This window comes from Nomascus leucogenys, chromosome 6, assembly GCF_006542625.1.
Source record: "Nomascus leucogenys isolate Asia chromosome 6, Asia_NLE_v1, whole genome shotgun sequence".
Lineage (NCBI taxonomy): Eukaryota > Metazoa > Chordata > Mammalia > Primates > Hylobatidae > Nomascus > Nomascus leucogenys.
Window position 1 is genome coordinate 51107441 of NC_044386.1, and position 27276 is coordinate 51134716.

At 45.8% G+C, this 27276-nt stretch overlaps 1 protein-coding gene across 2 annotated transcripts; it reads left to right on the forward strand.

Moving 5' to 3' along the window:
* Positions 1 to 2953: 2953 nt before the first annotated feature.
* On the forward strand, positions 2954 to 26751 carry HDC (histidine decarboxylase). 2 transcript variants are annotated; one of them, XM_003266908.3, is made up of 12 exons: positions 2954 to 3087; positions 5286 to 5458; positions 10189 to 10302; positions 11162 to 11284; positions 14064 to 14198; positions 14456 to 14599; positions 15063 to 15129; positions 15956 to 16118; positions 16210 to 16300; positions 20372 to 20470; positions 25453 to 25554; positions 25692 to 26751. In XM_003266908.3, exons 1-12 carry the CDS (start codon positions 3057 to 3059, stop codon positions 26436 to 26438), a joined length of 1989 nt encoding a protein of 662 aa, XP_003266956.1. In that variant the 5' UTR covers positions 2954 to 3056; the 3' UTR covers positions 26439 to 26751. The 2 variants fall into 2 exon arrangements, with proteins under 2 accessions (XP_003266956.1, XP_003266957.1); XM_003266909.2 differs by lacking the exon at positions 20372 to 20470.
* Positions 26752 to 27276: the final 525 nt, after the last annotated feature.

The following is a 27276-nucleotide window of genomic DNA, read 5'->3' on the forward strand; positions in this document are numbered from 1 at the left end:
AAATCCTCTAGGCCATTTTTTCACCAAAGCCCTTATTTTCTTAGGGCATTTTTTTTCTTAAGTCAACAGTTTTATCGAGATATAATTCCCATTCTATAAAATTTCCTCGTTTGAAGTGTACAGTTTAATAGCTTTTAGTATATTCACAGAAGTGTGCAACCATCACCATAATAAATTCTAAAACACTTTCAGCAGGGCGCAGTGGCTCACGCCTGTAATCCCAGCTACTCAGGAGGCTGAGGCAGGAGAATTGCTTGAACCCGGGAGGCAGAGGTTTCAGTGAGCCGAGATTGCGCCACTGCACTCCAGCCTGGGCCACAGAGTGAGACTCCATCTCAAAACAAAACAAAACAAAGCAAAATAAAACAAAACCAAAACCCAACAATTTTGAACATTTTCATCTCACCACCCTGCCAAAAATCCCTGTTCTCCTTAGCCATCAATCTTCAGCTCCCTACCCACTTCTAACCACAAATCTATTTTCTGTCTTGTAGATTTGACCATTCTAGATATTTCATATGAATGAAATAATATAATATATGGTTCCTTGTGACTAGTTTCTTTCACTTAGTATGTTTCCAAGTTCATCCATGTTTTGGTATGTATCAGTACTTCATTCGTTTTTATCATGGAATAATATTCTGTTGTATTGATATACTACATTTCATTCATTCATCTGAAAATTTGGATTATTTCCATTTTTGTTTATTGTAATACTTCTGCTATGAACACCCATGTATAAGTTTTTGTGTGGACATGATTTCATTTTCCTTGGATATACACCTAGCAGTAGAATTGTCGAGTCATAAAGAACTCTAGATTTAGCTTTTTGAGGAGCTTCCAGATTATTTTCCAAAATGGCTGTGCCATTTTACATTCCTGCCAGTAAAGTATGAGGGTTCTAATTTTTCCCTGTCTTCACCAATACTTGTTGTTATCTATCTTTTTTATTATAGTCATCATAGTCTGTATGAAGTGATTTCTCACTGTAGTTTTTTCAGTAGTAATTAAAAAAGTTCCTACCTATTTTAGCCTAAAATTACTTTACTGACTCTCTTCAAGGAGCCTGCCAGAGAATTCTCTCTCTCTTGTGCTGTCTCCCTTGTGCCTGGGCATAAGCTCTGATAAAGTCCTGTCTGGGAAAACTCTTTTGGCCTTCTCAATTTCTATTACATTGAGATCCTAAGAACCCATGGTCAGTAACAGGCCAATGAGAAGGCTCCTGCATTACTCTAGGTGAAGGTTAATGGTGGCTTGGACCAGAATAGGGTGGTAGTCATGGAAATGGGGAGAATTTAACAGACTAGATTTATTTTGGAAATAGAACTGAATCTGAACAGATTGAATTGGGCAGGGAGCAGGGAAAGTGAAGGGGAAGGAAGACTCCAGGTTTATGCCTTCAGCATTTGGGTGGATGAATGGATGGATGAAGGGACAGATGGATGGATGGATGGTGGTTGGATGGATGAGTGGTTGGATGAATGGATGGTGAAGGGGTGAATAGATGGGTGGATGGAAAATGGAGAGATGATGAACTGAGATGGGGAAGACTAGAAGTGATGCATATTTTTGGGGAAAGACAGTTTTGCAATACGTTAAGTTTGAGGTGCCTCAGAGTCATACCAGAGGATTTGTCAGAAAGGCAGTTGGGTATAAGATTTTGAAGCTCAAAAGACAGGGAGGGCCTGATGGTATGTTTAAACCTATACGGATATCACATAGGTAACAATTAAAGCCTAAGAAATGGGCTGGGCGCAGTGTCTCACACCTGTAATCCCAGCACTTTGGGAGGCTGAGGCGGGTGGATCACTTGAGGTCAGGAGTTCGAGACCAACCCAGCCAACATGGTGAAACCCCATCTCTACTAAAAACACAAAAATTAGCGGGGCATGGTGGCACATGCCTGTAGGCCCAGCTACTCAGGAGGCTGAGGTGGGAGAATTGCTTGAACCCGGGAGGCAGAGGTTGCAGTGAGCCAAGATTGTGCCACTGCACTCCAGCCTGGGCGACAGAGCAAGACTCTGTCTAAACAAAACAAAACAAGCCTTAGAAATGGGCAATGCCACCTAAGAAGAAAGATGAAAGGAGGGCAATGCCCTGAGGTGTGCCAGCACTGGAGGAAACAAACAGCCAGAGATGTAGGAGGAAAGCCCAGAGAAACTGTGAGCTGCAAGGATGAAGTAGTAACAAATAAAATGCCACGAAGAGAACAAGAAGGATGACTGGAAACAAATAAACAAGAAAGACTATTGTATTTAGCAACTTGAAAACGTTGGATTACTTTTTGCTCAGAAATCAAACCCCAAGGATAGTGTTTCCCCTCCCTACAGGGGTTTCTGCAGGTCCCTTTACACGCCCCCCTTCCACTTCTTTAAGTGCTAAAAGTGATTAATTTGGGGTGATGTTTTAATTTCCATTCTTTTTGGCTTATAACTGTGTTTTCTCATTCTTTACAACAACAGGTAGTATGTTGTAATAGAAAAATCCACTGTGGTCAATGATAACTTCTGCCTGTTCCTGGGCACAGGGGGCATCACTATTAGTGCCTGTTCCTCCCTCCCTTCTGCTGATAAGGAAACAGGAGCAGGAATAATACTAATAATTTGTGCTGCTTTTTCTGCATACCCTTGGCCTTATTCTGGGTTACTGAGCTGGGAGCTTGTCTGAGGCTGGAGCTCTATTGTCTGAATCCAGGCGCAGAACGAACTGAGGGCTCTTTTACGGCATCCACCTGGAGGCTGCCTGCAGGCTTGGGTTGCTAAGTGCACTGCTTAATTTAGAAGCGCCTTTTATCCTGGCTCTCTTGACCAGTCAAAGTTGTGGTCGCTGTTTTCAACAAGGACTGGGGAAAGAAAGGGTGGAATTAATTAAACCTAGAGGAAGGGACTTTGAAGGGCGGAGCTAAGGTCAAAGAAAGAACCCTTTAAATAAAGGGCCCACACCGGCTGCCAGGGAGTGCGCAGGACTAGCAAGAGGGAAGCCGGGCTGCTCCACGCCTTTCACGCCTTCCACCTCCCGCGTGTCCATCTGTGAGAAGGAGCCAGAGCCCAAGGGAGATGATGGAGCCTGAGGAGTACAGAGAGAGAGGTGAGCAACGGGCATCCCTGGCCCTCTGCCCTGCTGCTTCTCCTGCAGGACCGGCTGCTGGTGTGTGGCCCTTAGATTTTGGGGTGACATTTGGTGGGAGCATTAGAATTGCCTTCTGAGAGTTGGCACCAGCAACATTTTTTTTTCTGCGAAAGGAATGTGAGATCGGAGTGTAAAACTTTTCTCAATCACTCTTTCATTCTCCCTCTCATATACCCACTCTCACATATGTCCACACTACTGTGCCTTGCTTTTCCTCCCCACTTTGCCACACATTTGAGGATTTGGATCCCTGAGCCACTAAATGGGAAAAGGGGATTGTTCATAGTCTGAAATAGAAAAAAATTTTCTCAATATTCTGTAATCACTGCAAATCTTTTCTTTCTTAACATTCATTCCTTCATGTGTGAATCTATCAGTAGCGTTCTTTCATTAGTCATTCATTTCATAAATATTTAGTAGGTGCCTACTCTGTATCAGGTGAAACCAAGTGATTATCCAGTTTTCAGACATGGCTCTCCCTTAGCAGGAAAGTAGGTAGTTGCTTAAAAGAGAATCTTGAATGTCTATTTCTATAGTTTTTTTATATCCTCCTACTTACTAATTAGTGTGCATTAGCTTATTCCATTGCTTTCCTAAGGCACTGTCAGCTGAGAGCAAGTTCCTGTGGATATTCATCCTCTGAGTGGAACACAAATACATTTAGCACTGTTCCTGGCCCAGTGGAGGGTTAGGGCTAGAGCTCTCTGATCTCTGGTGGGGCCCTGCTGGAGAAGCACCAGGATGTGAGAGGGTTGAAGGGGGAGCAGAAGGAAGACAGAATGGTGTGGAAATCTACCTTTGTCTCATCAGTTTTGTCTGGGGTTGGTTCTGTTCTTAAGAACTTTGCATAAGCTGATGCAGAGGGGAGAAATTGAGTTCCCTCTCCTAGGTAAAAGCAGAGCCCAGGAAGTACTAAGGAATGGATGTTGAGACAAAGAGATATGTGTACACACCCACACCCACACACACACACGCACAGCAACAGAGGCACTGAAGACTGCAACCTGAAAGAATAAATAATTTGCAATAGTTTCAGAGTGTTCGACTTGACTTTTTTTTCCTTCCTTACTCATATGTTCATTCACTTGATACATTTTTTTTTTAGCATCTAAAAAATATCCTAAGCACTGAGGTGTTGATGGAGGCAGCAGGAGGGAGAGAAAGTCATTAAGATTTGGTGCCACATTTCCCAGGCCAGGGCAGGGGGCTTGGTCTGGATCCATGGTTGTGCTTTAGGAATTCTGTGAGTCTCAGAAATTATACACAAAGTTCTGTGTATATGTAAGCCTGCAGTTTTAATCAGATTCTTGAAGTTAAGTCCTCATATGAGTCCAAAAAAGATGAATAATAACTGATTCAATGGGCATGGTGAAAAAATAGATTTTTTTGTCCTTTATCGGAACTGGGCGTGGAATCTTTCTATCTGTGCTAACAGATATAACTGGTGGGTGTGTGTGTAACAATTTTTGGATACAAAGAGCTATAGAGTTTCTACTGAACCTATAAAGTAGTTAATAGATGTTCTGTTTCTGAGAAGGAAAGAAAGGTAGGAGAGACAATCAAAATTGAAGTGGATAAAGGAAGGAGAAAGAAAATGAAACTTTTCCCTTTGGCGCTAGAGTTTTGTGCTTTGGAGATTTTCCCTTTTGTTCATTCGCTCACTTAGAAACTCCCTCCATCATTCATTCACTCCTTCACTCTTTTTTTAAATTCTGAAGATAAAGTCGTGCAGGGGATCAGATCCTACCCTCGGCCCATGAATCCGTCTCTTTTTTTTTTTTTTGAGTCCAGGCTGGAGTGCAGCGGCGCGATCTCGGCTCACTGCAACCTCCGTCTCCCAGGTTCAAGAGATTGTCCTGCCTCAGCCTCCCAAGTAGCTGGGATTACATGGGCCTGCCACCACGCCCGGCTAATTTTTTGTATTTTTGGTAGAGAGGGGTTTGACCATGTTAGCCGGGATGGTCTCAATCTCCTGACCTCGTGATCTGCCTGCCTCAGCCTCCCAAAGTGCTGGGATTACAGGCATGAGCCACTGTGCCCAGCCAAATCTGTCTCCTTCTTTACCAAGTCTCTTGGCCCGGACCTGAGAGGGATGGGCACAAATCAGTCAGGCCCAGTCAGGGGACTTGAGCCTGATTTCTCTATGTCACTTCTAGGGAGAGAGATGGTGGATTACATCTGCCAGTACCTGAGCACTGTGCGGGAGAGACGTGTGACGCCAGACGTGCAGCCTGGCTACCTGCGAGCCCAGCTGCCTGAGAGTGCTCCTGAGGACCCCGACAGCTGGGACAGCATCTTTGGGGACATTGAACGAATCATCATGCCTGGGGTGAGACACAGTGACCACAAGGGCAGTTCTGGATTTCAGGGCACAGAAGGGTGGGTGGTGGCCTGAAGAAAGACCTGCTTTGGGTAAGCCTGGGATGAGAATGCATCCTTCAGCCACTTGGCCACCAACACCCCAGCCCATCTGCTAGGCATGTGGAGGGCAGGACTTTGACTGGTATTAGGTTTCTTTTTCTTTTTTCTTTTTTGCCCAGTTGTGCCATGGCATGAGGTTTCTGATGCCAGGGCAGGGCTGGCCAGAACAACTGCATTCCAGAGCACAGTCTGGCAGAAGTGTGGAAGTCTAATGGGATGGGTGGAGAAGTGAACATTTTGTCTGAGGGGAAAGGAAAACTGTGGATAGTAAGACAGGGGAGAGGAAGCTGGAGGTAGTGCCTGGCCCTGACAACGGAGCCAGAGACTCTTCTATACAGTGTCTGAGACCACACCAAAGAGAAGAAAGGAAGTGGGGAACACATCCCCGCAAGGATACGCTGGTGACCAGGTTGCGTTGGCCCAGGAAACTGAGTGGGCCCTGGCAACCCCTCCTGTCCCCTCTGAGGTCTGGTGATTGAGCTGCTTTTCAAGAGCAAGAAGGGACTTTCCCTGAATCATTGATACTTTCCATGACGGAGGGTGCAGCCTGGGATAGCGCTGGTGGGGCCAGGAAGCTGATGGAAGCTGGCTGATGCATGGACTTGAGCTGGAGCCTGCCTTGATGGGTGGTGAAGACACCCCTGGCCACCGGCGGTGAGGAGCTCTGCCATGGTGCTCATGCTAAAGTGGCATTGACTCCCTTCCTGTGGCGGGGCTCCCTGCCATGTGCCAGCTCTGTGCTGGCCACATGACATGCTATCTAATTTAATCTTCCCAGTGGCCCTGTTTTACAGATGAGGAAACTGCTGACGCTCAGAGAAGTTAATTGTCTTGCCCAAAGTCACAGAATTAGTACCTGGTAGATTCAGGATTTTAACCTAGACCAGTCTTACTTCACAGGCTCTGCCGTTTCTCCTACCCTCTGTCACCTCTACTGGTGAGTGCCTGAGTGTGCCTGGCTAAGCCTGGGCCCCTAGCATTGCCTCTCTGGCTCCACACCCCCACACAAGCTGTGTCTTCCCTCTCCCTGCTTGGGGCATTTGTGTTCTGAACCACACATGTTTAGAGGCTCTTCCTGAGGCCAACTTGAGGTTTGCCTTCATCATTCCCAAAGAACTTTTGACTTCAATGTGACAAAAAGGCCAGGTGCAGTGGCTCACGCCTGTAATCCCAGCACTTTGGGAGGCTGAGGCAGGTGGATCACCTGAGGTCGGGAGTTCAAGACCAGCCTGACCAACATGGAGAAACCCCGTCTCTACTAAAAATACAAAATTAGCTGGGCATGGTGGCACATGCCTGCAATCCCAGCTACTTGGGAGGCTGAGGTAGGAGAATTGCTTGAACCCGGGAGGCGGAGGTTGCGGTGAGCTAAGAGAGCACCATTTCACTCCAGCCTGGGCAACAAGAGCGAAACTCCATTTCAAAAAAAAAAAAAAGTGACAAAAATATGCCTAGAGGCAGGGGTGGGAAAATACTCAAACTCAGAAAGTGATGGCAATTTTGACTTTTTTTTTTTTTTTTAAAGCAATAGAGACAAGGTCTTGCTATGTTGCCCAAGCTGGTCTCCAACGCCTGGGCTCAAGTGATACTCCTGCCTCGGCCTTCCAAAGTGTTGGGATGAGAGGCCTAAGCCACTGCGCCTGGCCATGAGGGCCATTTCATACAAAGCCACTCATCTCTTTGACCATTCAGCCTATTTCACAAGCATCTTTTGAAAATGTCAGTATCAGTAAGGCTTTACGGAGGCTAGATCCTGATAAGATTATCTCCTGGATTTTATTCTGTAGAATGTAATCTGCTGAGGGGCTAACTGTAATCTGGGAGTGAGACTGAAAGCAACTGTCAGAAGAGGTGAAAATGAGCTGATTCGTTTGATCGAAAGGAATTCCAGCAGTTGCTGTGGGTGTGGTCGGTGAGGCTCATTTCTGGAAAGAGGTCTGTTTGTTTTTGATAAGGGCTCTTCTGGCTTATTTTATCTTATTTATCTTACAAGAACAGACTATTGTCTCTTGATAGAGCTAGGAGGTAGAAGCCCTTCTCTGGGGTTTCCAAAAGACTGTTACTAAGCACAGTGATAATGAGGGTCAAATCTCTCAACTCATCTCTCAGGCCACACCAGCCTCCGACAGCTGGCCTGAAAGCAGTTGGCCCTTTGCTTACTCATTTTGCTCAGTGCCTCATTGAAAACTGAATTAGTTTTTCTCTTCCTGCCACCACCTAGAAAATAAGAGAAGAAAAACCCTCTTTCTCATTTAATTCCAACCCTGGTTAGACAATCCTCATTTACTTTTCATGGGAGAGAGAGAGCATCCCCATGGGAAAAGTCAGGACACCACCCTGCTCGGGTGTCTGGGCTTCTGTCTCATTGTGGTCACCTGTCCCTATGGGGTATGTGTGACCACAGGGATGTGCTCTCTCTCTGTCAGCCCCAGTTCTCACCTGCAAAACAGAGATAATGTGTAGGCCCTACCCCATAGGGTCCTGTGAGAAGTAAGTAAGAGAAGGCTTGGAGAGCAGGAGATGTGGTTGTTACTGATCATGACTCTTGCATGGTGAAAATCGGAGGAAGAGGTTTGATCCTCTGAGTCAAGTCAGGATATGTGATGTGTCTGTCACCCACATGATTAGTTTACCGTTAATGTTAGAGCTTAACATTTCACACATTTCTTGCCCACGCCTCCACCCACACAACAACCCTAGGAGACAGGATTTATTTTACGATGAGAAACTGAGGTTGAGGGAGGTGCAGGAGAGGCTCCTGGTCTTATGGGGTCTGTACTGTAAACACTTTTTGAGACCTCCTTTTGAAAAACAAAAAAGAATGAGGCTGGGCACGGTGGCTCATGCCTGTAATCCTAGCACTTTGGGAGGCTGAGGGGGGCAGATCACGAGGTCAGGAGTTCGAGACCAGCCTGGCCAACATAGTGAAACCCTATCTCTATTAAAAATACAAAAAAATTAGCTAGGCATGGTGGCGGGCACCTGTAATCCCAGCTACTTGGAAGGCTGAGGCAGGAGACTCTCTTGAATCCGGGAGGCAGGGGTTGCAGTGAGTCAAGATGGCGCTGCTGCACTCCAGCCCTGGTGACAGTGTGAGAATCTGTCTCAAAAAAAAAAAAAAAAAAAAGAATGAATCTCAAAAGAGACCCACACAAACATGGTACGTTGGAGCTTAAGTTCATTAGCTTCATGGTAAATCTACACAGTCACACAGCTGGTTAGGGACTGAGGTGGGATGGGAATTTGCATCCTTGGACTTAATTCTTAGGCTCCTTATACTATACACGCTGTCCGGGACAAGGTCCTTGCTCTTGAAGGACTCTAAGTATGTGTGGACAATAAAGAACAGGATGATGCCCTAAGAGGTTATCAAATGAGTCCTCAGTAGAGTGAAACATCTAGAATTCTAGTGTTCCATCGCTCAGGGAAGGGATCGAAGGGAGCTGTGGGAGCTGGGGGAGAGTTCGAGGAGGAAATGAATATTTAGTAGCTTTCTAAGAACTGGCAGGTTTTGGAAGGTCGTGTCTTTATAGAGAGCGCCTTTCTATCAGGGGACACAGCATTGCTCAAAGACATAAATGCAGAAAGGAACAGGGCATGCTTGCAGAGCAGTGAGATGAGGAGAGATTAGATAATCCATGAGGCCGATGAACCACCGGGGCTGCTTCCGAGTTCTGATGGGGGCCCCTTCCTGCCCACTCAGCTCCTCCTTACATCCGGTTTTGATTGTGGGCTCAGGGCTTAGCCTGGAGGTTGGCCTCCCATACGCTTGGTCTGGGCTCTCCTCTCTACCGTCTCCTCTCCTCACTACATCCCCAATGTGATGCTTAAGGACAGCTTTGAACCCATTCACCCTGACCCTCTGAGTTGCATGCTCAGGGAGCTCAGTGCTCCATGAAACAAAAACAAAAGGTGCCTTTTGCAAGAAACTGGATGAAACAAGTCGTTTGCTTTTCTGGAGCTCACAGTCTGCCCTTCCTTTTTTTTTTTTGAGACAGAGTTTCGCTCTGTCGCCCAGGCTGGAGTGCAGTGGTGCGATCTCGGCTCACTCCAAGCTCCGCCTCCCGGGTTCACGCCATTCTCCTGCCTCAGCCTCTTGAGTAGCTGGGACTACAGGCTCCCACCACCCTGCCTGGCTAATTTTTTTTTTGGTATTTTTAGTAGAGATGGGGTTTCACCATGTTAGCCAGGATGGTCTCAATCTCTTGATCTCGTGATCCACCTGCCTTGGCCTCCCAAAGTGCTGGGATTATAGGCATGAGCCACCGCGCCTGGCTTGCCCTTCCTTTTATTGCTGGGCAGGGGCGGCATGAGGGGTAAGTACTGGGGACTAATGTGAATACCACCCAGAATCCCACAACTGGGTTACTCTAGTGATTTTCCTTTTGCATATTTCCTTCTGGACTTTGCATATATGAAAAGGCTCCACTGATGATCTAGCATAGGACATGGGCCACGAGAGTGGCAAGAACACCAGTAAACAAGTCTGATTTTCATGGAGTTATGTCACTGATTTCTGCTTAAAAGTGTCAGCCCATCTCTAGAGTGACACTTCACCTTGCCAGAGATGGTCTCTGGAGAAAGCACGCCTGTCGGAAATGCCTCCTGGTGCCAACTGTGTGCATGCTCTGCCTCCAGGTGGTACATTGGCAGAGCCCCCATATGCACGCCTACTACCCAGCCCTCACCTCTTGGCCCTCTCTGCTAGGAGACATGCTGGCTGATGCCATCAACTGCTTGGGATTCACTTGGGTGAGTAGCAATGGCTGTAACTACTGGCAATGGGGAACATAGCAGGGAGTGGTATCCTAGGGCAGACATATTTTGTCTTGGTTTCTGAATATGGCTCCACAATAAATATTAACGAGGGCTATATTCTTTAAGCTTATGCTTTATTTTAATTTTCTTATCACATCCTTTAACCCTATGGAATCATGAGTATCAATCCCGTTTTGTAGGTGAAGAAATCGAGGCTTAAGCAACTTATCTCCCTCAGATCACACAGCTCATAGAGACACAGATAAGATTTGGATACAGATCTGGTTATTGCCACAGTTTGTGACCTTAACTAAGCAATTTGATGCCTATTGAGTCACCACTTCCTCTGTGCTCTTATATTTGAGTAGCTGGAGATATGTCCTAAGACTTCCCTTAATAACCCCTTAAGCACCACTCAGCTTTAAATGGTGCCAAAAGCCTTCTAGAACATCTTTTTATTTTAAACCTGAACTCCGATGGGTGTGTGGGTGGGTGGGCGGGGGTATTCATATCTTTTCTAGGAAAACGTCCCCCCTGGGCATTTGAGGGCTTCTCAGCTATGTATTTTAGGGACTTGGAGAACCAAATCCAAGCCAACCATTTCTAGGGCTGTTTCTCCATAGAGCCTTGGAGAAGTCGCCTCATTGAGGGCAGCATGAATCCAAAACCCCACATTGTTTTCTCTTTTTGGTCGACAGAGAGTGGACCAGGAGAGAGGCACATGGCCTAACATTGACCCCTTCTCCAGAAAGGTTCCCATTGACACCATCAGGGGCAGACATGTTTCTGGAGCTCGTGGGGGCACCTCAGTGCCCTGGGGCTGTGCAGTTTGAAGTTCCTTTTCCTTTCTCAGGCGTCCAGCCCTGCGTGTACAGAGCTGGAGATGAACGTCATGGACTGGTTGGCAAAAATGCTGGGACTTCCAGAGCACTTCTTGCACCACCACCCCAGCAGCCAGGGCGGAGGCGTCCTGCAGGTACCTCCCTTGGCAAAGCTTCACCTAGCACGGGGGCTAAGTAGCAAAAGACAAGCCAAACCCTAACCTGGCAATTCTCCCGTTCTCCATGGTGTTTCCCCCACATTACCCACACCGTCATCACCAACACCACCATCATCACAGCTTCCACCTCTACTCCCACCTCAGCTTCTGCTTCGTTCACATGTACTGCTACTTCCTTTGAAAGAAATTAAAGAGCCAATACATGATCACATTTCCAGTATGACTTGATTCAGGTTTCTTAGTCTATAATCTGACAATTCCTTTTTATTGTCCCATTTTGTATCTCATGGTAAAAGGGAAAGGAGAAGGCAAGGAGAGGACTTCTCTTTCTCTCCCTGCTAGGTTCAGGAGATCCCTTGCAGTGAGAGCAATTAACAGCATAAACTGATTAATGGTATCCTCTGACCCTATCTTCTGGATAGTTGTCAAATTATGGTTCTTCAAATATTTCTTTTTTTCAAGAGTAGTGCCATGGAGTGGAGCTTTCTGGGTGCCTCCCATGGACCACACACATTGTTAGGTGCTTTTGCATCTATAAATCCTTGATGTTCATGAGGGCTTGGTTCTGAGGCCTTTGAGATTCCTCAGTTTCTTGAATTCTACTTTAATATATGTTTCCTGGTTTTATAATCTATGAGACAGAGATAATAATACTATTTCCCTCAAAGAGTATATGCAAGGATTCAATGAATTCTTTTTTTAAATAAAAATCGTGGCTGGACATGGTGGCTCACCCCTGTAATCTCAGCACGTTGAGAGGCTGAGACAGATGGATCACTTGAGCCCAGGAGTTCAAACCAGCCTGGGCAACATGGTGAAACCTGATCTCTCCAAACAAACAAAATTAGCTGGGTGTGGTATCATGTGCCTGTAGACCCAGCTACTTGGGATGCTGAGGTAGGAGGATTGCTTGAGCCCAGAAGATTGAGGCTGCAGTGAGCTATGATTGTGTCACTGCCCTCCAGCCTGGGCGACAGTGCAAGACCTTGTCTCAAAAAATAAAAAAATTGCCATGTTGCTCTGAGATGAGAACCAGGAAGTTCACTGGGTCCTCTTGCTAGCTAAGTGACTCCCTCTCTCACTGCAGCCTTGCAGCAAGATTAAAATCTGAACCTCGGAAGAAAGACAAATTGCTGCATGTTGTGGACATTTTGGATTGTCAGCAAATAGTTACAACTTCAGATATCATATTTGGGAGAACATGCTAAATGTCTATGGTACATGATCTTGCTTTTCATCTAATTATCTCAGGAACCCTGCAGCTGAATAGTACCATTCCCCAATGTTTGAGATAAGAGCACCGAAGTTCAGAGAGATTAAATAACTTGCCCTAGCTTACACAGCTGATAATCGGAAGAATGAGGATTCAAACCGATGCCTGTCTAAATCCAAACCATGCTTTCTCCTGGATTGTCAGCCATGTGAACTTGAGTTAGTCCCATCACCTCTCTGAGCATCACTCTCCTCATCTTGGTGTGACAAGAATCATAATTATCTCAAAGAGGTGTTGTGAGGAGCAAGTAGAATGCCAGAAAGTGTTTTGTAAACTATGAATTGCAATACAGATGGAAGGTGTTGTTACTATTATTATTATTTTTAAAAACAAGGCCTGGTTCTGTCACCCAGGCTGGAGTGCAGTGGAGCCATCATGGCTCACTGCAGCCTCCACCCCCTGGGCCCAAGCAATCCTCCCACCTCAGCCTCCCACGTAGCTGGGACTACAGGTGTGCACCACTACACCTGGATTTTTTTTTTTTTTTTTTTTTTTTTTTTTTTTTTTTTTTTTTTAGAGACAGGGTCTCACTATGTTGTCCACGCTGCTCTCAAACTCCTGGACTCAAGGGATCCTCCCAAAGTGCTGGGATTACAGGCGTGAGCCACCGCACCCAGCTGATTATTATTATTATTACGCTATGTACTTCTTTACATAAATAGCTTTCTTGTTATGGAGTAACTCCCAGGCACTTAATATCTGTGGGATCTGGTCCACACCACTCTCCATGACAGTGTCTGCCAGGCCTTTTTGGCAGGATTCTATCTGGTGTAGGTCACTTGAAGATTTCAAGAAGCAGAGACATCAAACACTGGGTGAATGAGTGATGAGGAACCATAAAGACTCCTGTGAAGTTTCTGAGGTGGCCCTGAAGATCTCCACCATCATGGCCAGAGCAAAATCCTACCCAACCCTTGTTTGGATAATCTATACTCCCATCCTGGGAAGCATTTAAAGGGATGCTCTCCATGTCACAGACAGAAAAGAGTCTTCTGGAGGGGAAATGTTAGCCCAAGGTCACAAGAGCTATTGACAACTAAATGGGCCCAAGTCAACAGCCTCTCACACAGGCCAGGATCCTCTCTCCCTGGGGAATCAAACTCCATATCCATTTGTGTAATAAGCTGAGAGTTCTTCTTTTAAATATGTTTTACATGGGGAGCAAACACATCCAGGAGAGACAGAGCATTCTCTTTTTGGTTTCTGTGGCCTCTCTAATAGAGAGGGTGGTATTAGGTGCAAGCTTATTTTAGAAGGCAGAATAGGAATGCAAGTTGGGGAAGGACATGGGCACCTTGGGCAGGAGGAGCTGTGTATTTCCTTCTGTGAATAGCTATGACATACACACACACACACACACACACACACACACAGAGAGAGAGAGAGAGACAGAGAGAGACAGAGAGAGAGAAACTATAAAACCTGGGGAAATTTGGCAAGAGAATACAGAAAGGCTGCCATGATAATCCTTTTCCCCTGCAGAGCACGGTCAGTGAATCCACTTTGATTGCTCTGCTGGCAGCAAGGAAGAGCAAAATCCTGGAAATGAAAACGTCTGAGCCCGATGCTGATGAGTCCTGCCTAAATGCCCGACTCGTGGCCTATGCCTCTGACCAGGTGAGTTGCCCGATGCAGGACAGCCCTTCGGGTTGGTGCTTGGCTTCTGGAATCTTGGTCCTTGAGCAATTTCTTTCTAGACATGAGTACGCTGGGGTTCCGGGCAGCTCAGACATGGGAGCTTGTCTCCAGCAACTGTAGGGAAGACAAGCTTCCAATGATCATATTTGGTTCCCCGAGTCTTAGGCTTCAGCAGTTTCTGGGGAGTGATCGTTCCAGGATGACTCTTTGCTGACAGGTTTCTGTGGCCCTTCTAGGCTCACTCCTCTGTGGAAAAGGCTGGTTTGATTTCCCTTGTGAAGATGAAATTTCTGCCTGTGGATGACAACTTCTCACTCCGAGGGGAAGCTCTCCAGAAGGCCATCGAGGAAGACAAGCAGCGGGGCTTGGTGCCTGTCTTTGTAAGTCAGGATATGTGCCTAAGCTTAAAATGATAGAACTTGGATGTGAGGAAGGAATTTTGGCAGAATTCAGGTAAGTAACATGCTGCACACAAAAGCAGAAAGGTCCTCCCATACGGTATTTTACACATCATGAGGTGCTATCCATAGGTGTGTTATGGAATAAATTTTGTGGGTCATAACCAACATTAAAAGGAAATATAGTATAAAATATTAGAGTGCACACATATAGCCAGAGTATGTATTGTTTTATGAAACTCTTTTTTCAAATACACACGTATACATGTACTAGATTGTTATATAAAATGTGTTTCTTACGAGGCATGGTAAAACACAGTCTGAACTATACACTGTTCTGGTGGGATGGATGGGAGTCGATCACGTCTGTGGTGAAATCTTTCTCAGGCCAAATGTGTCACACAAGCCCACCCTCCTATGTTAACTTGCTTTCATTTTCCCCTAGGTCTGTGCAACACTAGGGACCACTGGGGTCTGTGCATTTGACTGCCTGTCAGAGCTGGGCCCCATCTGTAAGTATCTTCCCTCTCTGGCTAGGAAGACAAGGAATACATTTTTAAATGTCTCCTAAAGCAAGGACCTGAAACCAGCTCTATGGGATTATTCTTGTTCCTCTTTGGTCAATGCAGAGACATGGGAAGAACCACCAAAGGTCATGAGGGTCTCTTCCAGGGATCCCTGGACATTGCCTTTCCCAGTGGTGTGACAAGAGTTAGAGGTGGCCTACCTTGCCTCCTGTCCTAGGAGGCGACAGTAGGAGAGCCTTCGGTTTTCTCATCCTCTTACTTGTATGTTGAACTTTACTTAATGCAGGCTATACCCAAAATACAGTGTGAATTAGGCTAGAATAGAAATGCTTTCTATTCTAGCTTCAGAAAAGGAAACGGGTAGGGTAGGGGAAATCATGGGAGAGATTAAAGGCAGAGAGGAAACCCAGATGGGACTGTTTAATCCCCAAGCAAGAAACCACTAGGAAAGAGAGATACCTTCCCTCTAACTTTTGTATTCGGTGCACTAACATTGCTCTCTGTGCTGGTGGGAAATTGATTTCTGTGCCAGGATGTTCTAGGCTGAGGCCAAGAGGGTGCTGGCCCTTTACCCAGTGGAAGAAAAAGGCAAGGGTGAGGCTTTGTAGACTTTCCCGTTAGGAGGTAATGATGCCTCCTTCAGCCCCACTTCTTCAAACTGACTCCACCTGCTCCCATCTCTACACCCCCTCCATTTCTCATTTAGCCAAAGCACATCATCCTTGCAGCCCAACACTCAGCTTGGCCAGGTGCGAGACACCTTTCCCCACTTCATGCCTCCCCTCCGGCCAGGTGATGTTTGCCTCCTCAGGTGCCCGTGAGGGGCTGTGGCTCCACATCGATGCTGCTTATGCAGGCACTGCCTTCCTGTGCCCCGAGTTCCGGGGGTTTCTGAAGGGGATTGAGTATGCCGACTCCTTCACCTTTAATCCTTCCAAGTGGATGATGGTGCATTTTGACTGTACTGGGTTCTGGTGAGTGTAGCAGCCCAGCTCCGAGCACGCAGGAACGCCTTGCCTCCTCTGGAGAGACCTCAGCCACTAATGCCCATTTGGAAACCCACAGGGTCAAGGACAAGTACAAGCTGCAGCAGACCTTCAGTGTGAATCCCATCTACCTCAGGCATGCCAACTCAGGCGTGGCCACCGACTTCATGGTGAGTGGCCGGGGATGGGCAGCCTAGTGGTCTCGGGTGGCCAGTGGGAACTGTAGGCGTCTGACCCCCCAAAATCTGTACGGTGGCTCCCTTCAGAAGGCAGCACACTATGAGCTCATCTCATAATATTGCCAGTGCATACCTTGGTTTCTAATTGTGCCTAAGTATATAGAATGAAATCCAGAAAATGGTTAAAAACCCTAGAAAATGAGACCAGCCTTTGAGGCAGTGTGTACATTTCCTGAATATTTGTGGCATTTTTTAATTCCCGGAAATGCTCTTCCTACCACAGGTGGACCAGTTCCTTCTGCCTCCATCTCCGGTCATCTTTTTTGTTTCTTACCCAGCAGCAGGGCAGGGTGGAGAATTTCCCTGGTGGGGAAAGAGCCTTCTTGCTGAAATGGCTTTTGTTTTTTTGTCCCTGGCAGAGGCGCTGAGGGGCAGCTCTGTGGTAGTGATGGGCTGCGGGACTTGTGTGAGGTTCTGGAAGCCTCCAAGCATTCCTGACTTTCCCAACTGACTGCGCCTCAACTCTCTAACTCTCTCTCTCTTTTCTTTTCTTTCTTTTTTTTTTTTTTTTTTTTTTTGAGACGGAGTCTCTCGCTCTGTCAACCAGGCTGGAGTGCAGTGACGCCATCTTGGCTCACTGCAACCTCCGCCTTCCGGGTTCAAGCGATTCTCCTGCCTCAGCTTTCCAAGTATCTGGGACTACAGGCGTGAGCCACCGCGCCCGGCAAACCTCAACTCTCTTGATCCCACATCCTCAGCCAGTATTTTGCCTTAGGGAAACGAATTCTTAACAAATTGACTCCGCAGTTTGAGGATGAGCCCTTCCTTTACTTGTAGCGGAGACAGGGATGTAAACGAATGTATTACACGTAACCTGGCCAACGGAGGCAGCAGAGCAGAGTGGGGGCAAGCTTGCTTTGGAATTCCATTCCCGCAGTGGCCCTTCGGGAAACTAACTGGACCTCTCTGAGCCTTGCTTTCCTTATCTGTAAAATGAGAATAGTGGCATTGATTCATAGGGTATTGTGAAGATTAAATGGGAACACGTGTGGATCACCTAGCACAATAGCCGTGTGGCAAGTGCTCAATATATGGGAGGCGTAGTGTTTCTGAAAGCTCTTCTTTGAAGCTGCAGAGATTTGTCATGACAGTGGTTAAGCATGTAGGTGCTAAAGCCAGATGGCGTGTGTTGGAGTCCTGGCTTTCTGTTTACTAACTTGTGTGACCTTGGGCAAGTGACTTGAACTCTGTGTCCAGATTTCCTCTTGTGTCAAATGAGGCTGATGACCACAGTTCTGGCTTCTTAGGCTTGCTGTGAGGATTATACAAATTAATACACTGAAGTGCTGAGAGCAGTGTCTGACCCCTGTAAGCGTCCTTCCTTGTGAAGAGATGGTTTTATCTTCTTGGACAACTGAAGTGTCTTGCCCTTTTAGTCTTTAAATAATAGCTTAGTCATCACTTGATTATACTGGCTATTCTCCCTTGGACCAGCCCACACCCTCTTTAGATTTTTGAAGCTTTTGGATTAGAATTGCAGCGGTAAGCCTCACGGCTTACTGGTGGTGACAGAAGACCCTCTAGAGGTAAAGAAAGAAAGAAAAATAATGGTTCTTTTTCTCCACTGCTCTTTCTGGTAGGTTTTCAGAGATTTTTAATGAAAAATTTAAAAAATTCCAGAACAGCCCAAGGGTCAGATATCTTTAGGGATAACTGTAGGTTTGCTTCCTGAGTGTGAATTGATGCCCATTCTCCTATGAGTGTATTTGGGTCATCATAACTGAGAAGCATTATGTTCACCCTTGCCCTTTTGAATTTCATGTCACCGTTTAAATTCATTTACCACAGTGCCTCAGGATCTTCCCGGGGTTCATTCCCAGGAGTTTGGAGATTTTACAGTGCTCTCTGTCTTCCAGATAACTCATAAAAATGTTTGAGTAAACTTCTCCCAGCCCTGCTCTGGGGAACCTTATTATTTTTACCTCTCCACCCAGAAGGCGCTGCCTTACACTTATCCTTCCCCCACCTTTAATCCTATGGATTTGATTTTCAAGTCCGTGAAGAAACTCCTAGAAAAGAGAAGTTGCTATCTTTTTCATGATCCTGAGGGTCCTCACAGCTACTCTCACTTGGGCCCAATGTCTTTCCCACCCAGGTGGCTGCAGCTTTGAACAGAAGCTCAGTCCTGCTCTGAGATGAGCCAGAAATAGGGCAGCATCCCAGGAGAGAAGACTTAGGTGCTTAATCCCTGGGGTCCTGGAATCACCGAAAATCAGGGCTAGATTCTCTGACAGCGGCGAAGCTCCCTGTTTTCCGCCTCTCACTGGACAGAGAGCACCAGTGGAGGGAGCATTACCTTAGCCTTGGCAAGGGAGCCCTGCAAAACCTTACAAGGACACAGAGGAGGCTGGGGATGCCTCAAGGTAAAGAAGAGCCCTGTCAGGCTTTATACGTCCCGATTTTTTGATCCAACAGAAAATGTTGGCTAGAACCACTCTGCTGAGTCAGCATGGATCAGTTTTGGATTAGTGACAAGAAAAGGAGCAAGTGGGAATAAGGAAGATTGTGAAGAAATTAAAATAAAATCACCTCTGCCTATCCTGGTTTATTTGCTGGTAAAATAAAGTAGCTCTCTCTATATATGAAATAAATTGGCTATAACTATCTGGAAACCAGAACCTTTTAAGAGATGATCCCTATCATCCATTCATTATTCTCTTGGAGTGTCCATTGGACAAGAGGTGGAGTTGACACTTTCCCTGTTACAGCAATTTTGTTCCATTTTCAGGTTTTGATGCCTTCTGCTGGCACAAAAGCCCCCAAGCTGCTCCCCAGCACAACAGAGTTTTGCTTGGAAATCAAAGGCTTAGTAGTTTTCTGCTGGGGAAACATTGTCCATCAACAAAGGGGTAATGTCCCAACTGTGCCTGGCTCAGGAAACTGGGGTGAAGGGTGAAGGTGAGGACATTTGTGAGGATTTGATAATCTTGTGTATGGGCAGATAAATATGCAGTGGGACAAACATTTATTTTTAGTCAACAGAAATTGTGGTAGAAACTTTCTGACGTTTGAGGGAGACGTCATTAGGAAACCACATGACTCATTAGAATAACTGCAAATGTTTTCCAAATCCTCTGCTCTATTTTCAGATCTGAGAAATCAGTCTGAAATTGATTTGGAAATTTTCAGATGTATGGTGACTGCAACCTTGAACTTTAAGCTCTGTTGAATTTGGCCACCAGGAGCAAAGGGTCAATTTTCATCTAACAGCGGCAGAAATTTGGGTGCTTATTTGAAATCTGACAGCTGGAGTGATGCCTCTCAGATCACAGGAATCTCACAGGAAAATGAACAAGGCAGTGTGAGGTTAAATAGGGATCATCTTGGCTCTAGACAGAAATGCTACTGTGATTTGTAGCTCACATTTTAAAATAATCTAAATAGCCAACACCTACTGACAACTTCTTCTGAGGCTCTTGGCGTTCTTTGTCCTTATACCACTTGCCCGGGAGGTGCAATTGGTTCTTTATGTCCCGGACTGATGAGCCAGTGAGGTGGCACTACCCAAGGTCACACAGCTAGTAAGTGGCACAGCTGGAGGCGAAACCTAGGTCTGCAGGGCTCTAGTGTCTGCGCTCTAACCACTATACTTTACATTTTGGGAGGAATAAAAATAGAACTTTATTTTCTGCTATTCAAGGAATATAGATTCATTTAGAGTAAAAATGTATTTCCCTTATGTTGAATTTCTGGGCCGGGATGAAATGTTTAAAGCAGCACTTTAAAGCAAAGCGCCCTTCTCATTGGTTTAGGGTAATGGACTTGATTTCCACTTGTCTGGCTCTCAGACAGGGGACTATTGGCCACCTTCGTCAGTGATTTGGTCACACGATGGGGCAACCCTTGGGGAGCTTGGCTTACTCCTTAGCAACAGCTCCCGGAGTCATGGTGACACCGTCCATCCCCGGAGGGCTGGGCAGGCAACTGATAATGCCCAGAAATGCCCGAGGGAGTGGGGCGCCCTTGTCTCTAACCTTGGGCACTGTGTTCCTTTGTTTCTAGCACTGGCAGATCCCCCTGAGCCGACGGTTTCGCTCTATTAAACTCTGGTTCGTGATTCGGTCCTTCGGGGTGAAGAATCTTCAAGCACATGTCAGACATGTATGTAGCATGCCACTGTGGGGGCTGAGCCTGTGTTCCTCTGTTTTCTCATGGCGAGGAAGGCTGGTTTCTACTTTGCAGATCTGCCCAGGAGACTTGTGGTGTCTGGTTCAGGTGTCTGGGCCTGTTCCTCAGCTCCTGGGACTTGATTCTCTTTGTTAACCAGGGGAGCGCTGAGCACAACATGCCCTGAGGGCTGTCTGATGCCTGTCCTCTGCTGAGTGTCTCACCGTTCCCCTTGCTGTCACTGAGCACTGGGGAGGGATGGCCCCAGAGTTTGGTTTGCAGAGAGAGAAAGAGAAAGTAAATTAAGGGGAAGTGTGTGTGGCCAGGGTAGGATCCTATCTGCTTTGGAATTACCTCAATGGTCACAGCTGGCTGAATATTTTAGCACTATTATGATTATGCCTGAAATAAAGCTCTCCTGGCTTGGACAGGTAGACTTACCACGTCTGGAACAAAGCTCCCTGCATCGACAGGCATTTATTGAGGGCCTATTTGGCTTAATTTATTTCTATTCAATTCAGCAATTACAAGGTATTGTGCTAAGAAAGGGACACAGAGGTAAATGAGACTGGTGCAGCCTCTCTCCCATGTTTTTCATGGAAGAGGCGGGACTTAACTGAGAACTCTGGCCACTGGCATTGTTCTCCCACTTCTACAAGAGTTCACATGCAAGACAAAGCCATTGATAAAAGCAGTGCTGGAAGCTGAAGACACTGTCCTTTCTGCCTATGTGTGTCTTTGTCCTTCCACCTTTCCTCTAGGGAATTCCTTCTTGGTTAAACAAACACAAACCAAAATGAAGTGGTGGAAGCGGTAACTATGACTTTTTTTTTAACATTTAAAAAAAATAATTATTATGCTTACGTAATAATTACGTATATATTTATAGGGTATATGTGAGGTTTTGATACAGGCATACAATGTGCAATGATCAAATTAGGGTAGCTGGGTATCCACCACTCAACCATTTATCATTTCTTTGTGTTAGAAATATTCTAGTTCCATTCTTTTAGTTAGTTTGAAAAGTACAGCAAATTATAGTTAACTATAGTTGCCTTATTGTGCCACCTAACATTGGATCTATTTAATTGTATTTTTGCGCCCGTTAACTATCACCTCTTTATCCCCCACTCCCCGCTACCCTTCCCAGCCTCTGCCAACCATCATTCTACTGTGTGTCTCCACGAGCTCAGTTTGCTTACTTTTTAACTCCCACGTTTGAGTGAGAACATGTGAAATTTGTCCTTCTGTGCCTGACTTATTTTGCTTAACATAATGTTCTCCAGTTTCATATGACTGGTTTTAATGTTGGTAATTTTACCTTTGTAATCACCACTGGCTGTTTACCAATGAGCAGCTGCCACCAACAATATTGAGGGACTTTAGGCACTTTGTGCTGTTTCTAGAAATGCAGACTCAAGACTGGAGGGTTGTGGGTGGGGAATGGTTGGTGGAGGTTACAAGTAATTAGGAAAATTTTTTTGCTTACAATTTGGGACTGGATATTCAATGTGCAGATCCTGACTAACCTCCCTTAGCACTTCTGTTTGCGAGTCAAACCCCTGAATTCCTATTAGCAACCCCGTTGCCTACCATATGAGGCCCACACTCCTGGGCCTGGCTTTCAAGGACTTGATGATTAGCTCCTACCTTAGCTTGGGCATTTCATCGACCCATCCAGACCCCATGCTCGGTCCATCTCTGCACCTTCACCCGTGTCCTTCACCTGAACTGCCCTCTCCTCTCCAAATGTTGTGAATGGATTAAATTCTGCTTCCACTAGAAGCTTTTCTGCCTATTCCATATGTTCTGGTTTCTGCTTCATTAGCATTCCTATGATCACCTACTCAAACACCTTTACAAAACCGTGCTCAAAGTTCTTCCAATGTCCCACAATAGAAGAAATGGAATTAAAATAAAGTTGTTTGATATGATTTAATTTTATCTCTTCAACTTGACTGTGATGATAATTATTGACACTTCCGTAATACCTTCAATACAAAAATAAATTCTAGTTCTTCATTAGATTCTTAGCACAGTGCTTGGAGTGGTCACTCTAACCTGGCAAGGCTCAGAGGGAGTAATTGCCCTGCTTAAGGGAAGAAGGCCCGGTACTTTCCCTGAAGCCTCCCAATTCCAAATCCTTTCTTCACAGTTCTGGGCTGCTTTCTACTACACTGAGCTCTTGGAAAGTTATATAAAATTAAATTTCATATTTCTCTGTTACAGAGAAGTGCTTTAAAGAATGGATTTTTAGTTCTACCCTTTACTATTTGGTGACCTTAGACAAATTACTTAACCTTTCTACCTTTTTCTGCCTTATTTATTTATTTATTTATTGTTATTTATTTTTGAGACGAGGTCTCTGTTGCTCAGGCTGAAGTGCAGTGGCACCATCAGAGCTCACTGCAGCCTTGACCTCCCCAGGCTCAGGTGATCCTCTCACCTCGGCCTCCTGAGTAGGTGGGATTACAGGCGCATACCATCATGCCTGGCTAATTTTTTGTATTTTTTGTAGAGATGGGGTTTTGTCATGTTTTGTATTTTTTGTAGAGATGGGGTTTTGTCATGTTGCCCAATCTGCCTACCTTGGCCTCCCAAAAAGTGCTAGGATTACAGGCATGAGCCACCACCCCTGGCCATGCCTTCCTAATTTATAAAAATGAGAAAAGGATACTACTTCTCTCAAATTAAATGAGATAATATATATGCAGCCCTTAGCACAGGGTCTACCTACTACTGAGTTAAGTACTCAATGGGTACTTCTTCCTCTTCTCTTCTTCCCCTCCTTCATCATCTCCTTCTTCATCTAATTATAATAAGTTGTCATCATAATCACCATCATCATCATCATCATCCTCATCTATCACTTACAATAGGGATTGGTAAACATTTCCTATAAAAAGCCAGATACTAAATATTTTTGGCTTTGTGGGCCATACTCTATTGTAATTACCTCTGTACTACAAAAGCTACCACAGACAATATGTAAACAAATGGGAATGCTGTGTTCCAAAAAACTTTACAAACACAGGTGGGGGCTATATTTGGCCATGGCTGCACTGTGCCTGCCCTTGACCTAGAGCGGTGCAGGGCACTGGCAGCAGCTCTGCTTTCATAACCTGTAAAGTGGGGCTTTGGAGGTGGCAGTGCTGCCTGTGCTCTGTGTTCTCCTCTCCCCTGACTTCTGCTTCTGTTGTTGCAAACAGCATGTGTTGTAGGAGGGATAAAAGCACAGTGGGAGGAGATCTACCTACTGTCACTTGTACCTTAGGAAAGTCACTTTCCCTTGGTTCCTTCTAAAAACTGGAAAGATTGAGCTGGGCACAGGGACACATGCCTGTAGTCCCAGCTACTTGGGAGGCTGAGGTGGGAAGCTCAATTGAGCCCAGGAGTTCTGGGCTATGGTGTGCTACGCCAATTGAGTGTCTGCACTAAGTTTGGCGTCAATATGGTGACCTCCCAGGAGCAAGGGATCACCAGGTTGCCTAAGGAGGGGTGAAGGGGCCCAGGTTAGAAATGGAGCAGGTCAAAACTCCTGTGCTGTTTGAAACTGACCACGCAGGGGAGAAAGGGGCTCTGAGAAAGATTTGGAGAAACTCATTTCATTATGGTCAAAAGACAGGCTCAGGGCCAGACATGGTGGCTCATGCCAGTAATCCCAGTACTTTGGGAGGCCTAGGAAGGAGGATTGCTTAAGCCCAGGAGTTTGATACCAGGGTGAGCAACCTAGTGAGACCACTGTCTTTACAAAAAAATTAAACAATGTAGCTGGGCGTGGTGGTGCATGCCTGGAGTCCTAGCTACTCAGGAGATGAAGGTGGGAGGATTACTTGAGCACAGGAGTTCAAGGCTGTTGGTGAGCTTTGATTGTGCAACATGCCTCTGTACTCTAGCCTGTGTGACAAAGCAAGACTCTATCTCTTTGAAAAAAAAAAAGATCAGCTAACTCCCTTGCCCTCTCTTGAAATAGAGTAGTAAGTATGACAACTAACTGATAGAATTACTTAGCAAATATTTTATTGAGATCTTCTGGATGCTTGGAGAAATTTTTAAAAATCAAAGAAGAGGCAAGTCCTGTCCTTGTTTAGTTAGTAATCCTGGGTTAAAAACAAAAAGCAAAAAACCCCAGGACATTTAAAAAGATGGTATGAACTTCAGTGGAAGATTAATATAATACAAAGCCTTTAACATTTTAAAATTGTAACAAAATATTCATACCATAGAATGTACCATTTTGCTCATTTTTAAGTGTACAATTCAGTGGCATTAAGAATACTCACAATGTTGTGTGACCATCACCATTATTTCCAGAACTTTTTCATCATCCTGAGCAGAAACTCTGTATCCATTAACCGGGTCCAAAACCTTTCCATGATGGGTGAGGACAAGATGTGAAAATATGTTCTCTATGGAATGTCAGAAACAGGGGATGAAAAGGGCATTTGGGATACAGGGCGAGAAGAGGTTTCAGAGGCAAGTGAAGCATGTAGGCTTAGGATGGGGCAGGGCCGCCACTAGCCCATATGGCAACTTGATGTGCACTACAAACAGGCATCTCTTCCTTTAGGCACATGGAGCTCGCATGAGGCACCTGGCTGGGAACGCAGAGCGGGGACTGGGTTTTGGCCCTCACTTGCCCACTTGGCCAGTCAAGGAGCTGTGAAACCAGGAGTTGAGGCCAGGTTGCCTGGACTGCAAAGCACATGCCTTCTGGGTTCTGGGGCTGAGTTGAAAACAGGCCCTGAGATGAGTTCTCGAGGTGGATCCGATGTGACAGGAAACAGGGAGCCACTGGAGATTTTCCAGCTTGGAATATGAGCAAAATCAAATGGAGATGACAATGAGGCAGAAGCCGCTTAGGTCTCTGTGATGCGAAAGTGGCCCTGGTTTAAAACCATTTAGCAGTCTGAAAGTTTATGCATAGTCTCTTGTCTGATGATTAATCTCAGTTCTCTTTATACTTGCAATTCCAGGGTACTGAAATGGCTAAATATTTTGAATCTCTGGTCAGAAATGACCCTTCCTTTGAAATTCCTGCCAAGAGGCACCTTGGCCTGGTGGTTTTTCGTCTGAAGGTAATACCATCTTCCAAGCCCCTCTGTGAATGATGTTATGTGGTGCTCCAGAGCCTCTCGGAAACACAAATGCTGGGCTCTGGGGATGCTGACAGGGGGTGCGATGGAGACTTCACTTCTCTTTATTTTTCAAACAGGGTCCTAATTGTCTCACAGAAAATGTGTTAAAGGAAATAGCTAAAGCTGGCCGTCTCTTCCTCATCCCGGCCACTATCCAGGACAAGTTAATCATCCGTTTTACTGTGACATCCCAGTTTACCACTAGGGATGACATCCTGAGAGACTGGAATCTCATTCGAGATGCTGCCACTCTCATCCTGAGTCAGCACTGTACTTCCCAACCCAGCCCTCGGGTTGGGAACCTCATCCCCCAAATCACGGGCGCCAGAGCCTGGGCTGGTGGAACGTCCCTTCAGTCTGTCAGTGGGGCAGGAGATGATCCAGTCCAGGCCAGGAAGATCATCAAGCAGCCTCAGCGTGAGGGAGCCGGTCCCATTAGAAGGGAAAACGGCCTCCATCTTGAAACTCTGCTGGACCCAGTTGATGACTGCTTTTCAGAAGAGGCCCCGGATGCCACCAAGCACAAGCTGTCCTCCTTCCTGTTCAGTTACTTGTCTGTGCAGACCAAGAAGAAGACGGTGCGCTCCCTCAGTTGCAACAGCGTGCCAGTGAGTGCTCAGAAGCCACTGCCCACAGAGGCCTCTGTGAAGAATGGGGGCTCCTCCAGGGTCAGACTCTTTTCCAGGTTTCCAGAAGAGATGATGATGCTGAAGAAAAGTGCCTTCAAAAAACTCATCAAATTCTACAGCGTCCCCAGCTTTCCTGAATGCAGCTCTCAATGTGGGCTCCAGCTGCCCTGCTGCCCTCTGCAGGCCATGGTTTAGACCCAGGGTCTTCAGCCAGAGTCTGAGGATATACTTCAGGGACTCTGTGAACCCCTCACAATTGTATGCCAACTTTGTGTGCTTATGTGTACATGCATTTTTCTTGGGGCGAGTTCATAATTTTAATCAAATTCTCATAGGGGTTCATGACCCACAATAGGGTACAAATGAAGAGTTTAAGCCAGCATGATCCAGGCGGGTTCAGCAGCCTGGTCAGTGAGAAAAGGCTGAGGGTAGACAGGCAGCTTCTGTGGTTCAGCTTGTGACATGATATATAACACAGAAATAAATTATGCTTGTCCCTGAAACAAAACATATCCTGTGTCACTTAATTGGCTGCTGAAACATTGATTAATTAACCAGTCTGGGAGCTTAAATGCATGTACTTTTTTTTGAAGCATCAATTATGAGTCAGGCACTGTGGCTCATGGTTCATAAATGAGGAAACCAACGTTTAGGTCACACAGCTTTAAATAGGCAAACCCAGGTCTCCTGGCTTCCAGTGAAGCCCGGGCTGTTTCCACCATGCAGTACTGCTCAAGGTTGGACCTGAACAGGAGCTCACAGCCCAGCAGGCCGCTCTGGTCCTCCAGTACATTTAAATGTTTCCTTTCTAGGTTTGGAACTTGTGCGTTTTCCCCTTTTTTTCCTGGACCCTGTAGTCAAATAAAAGCTATGCTTACAAGTGGCTTGCCCATCATTAGTTCAGAGGCCAAACACTTAATTTTATTTCCATTTCAGATGGTACTTTGATAGGTTGTGACTCTGAAATGGGTTATGTAAAGAGTATTAAAGACAAACAAAGCTGGACATTAGTTAGAACTTTAAGGATAGATGT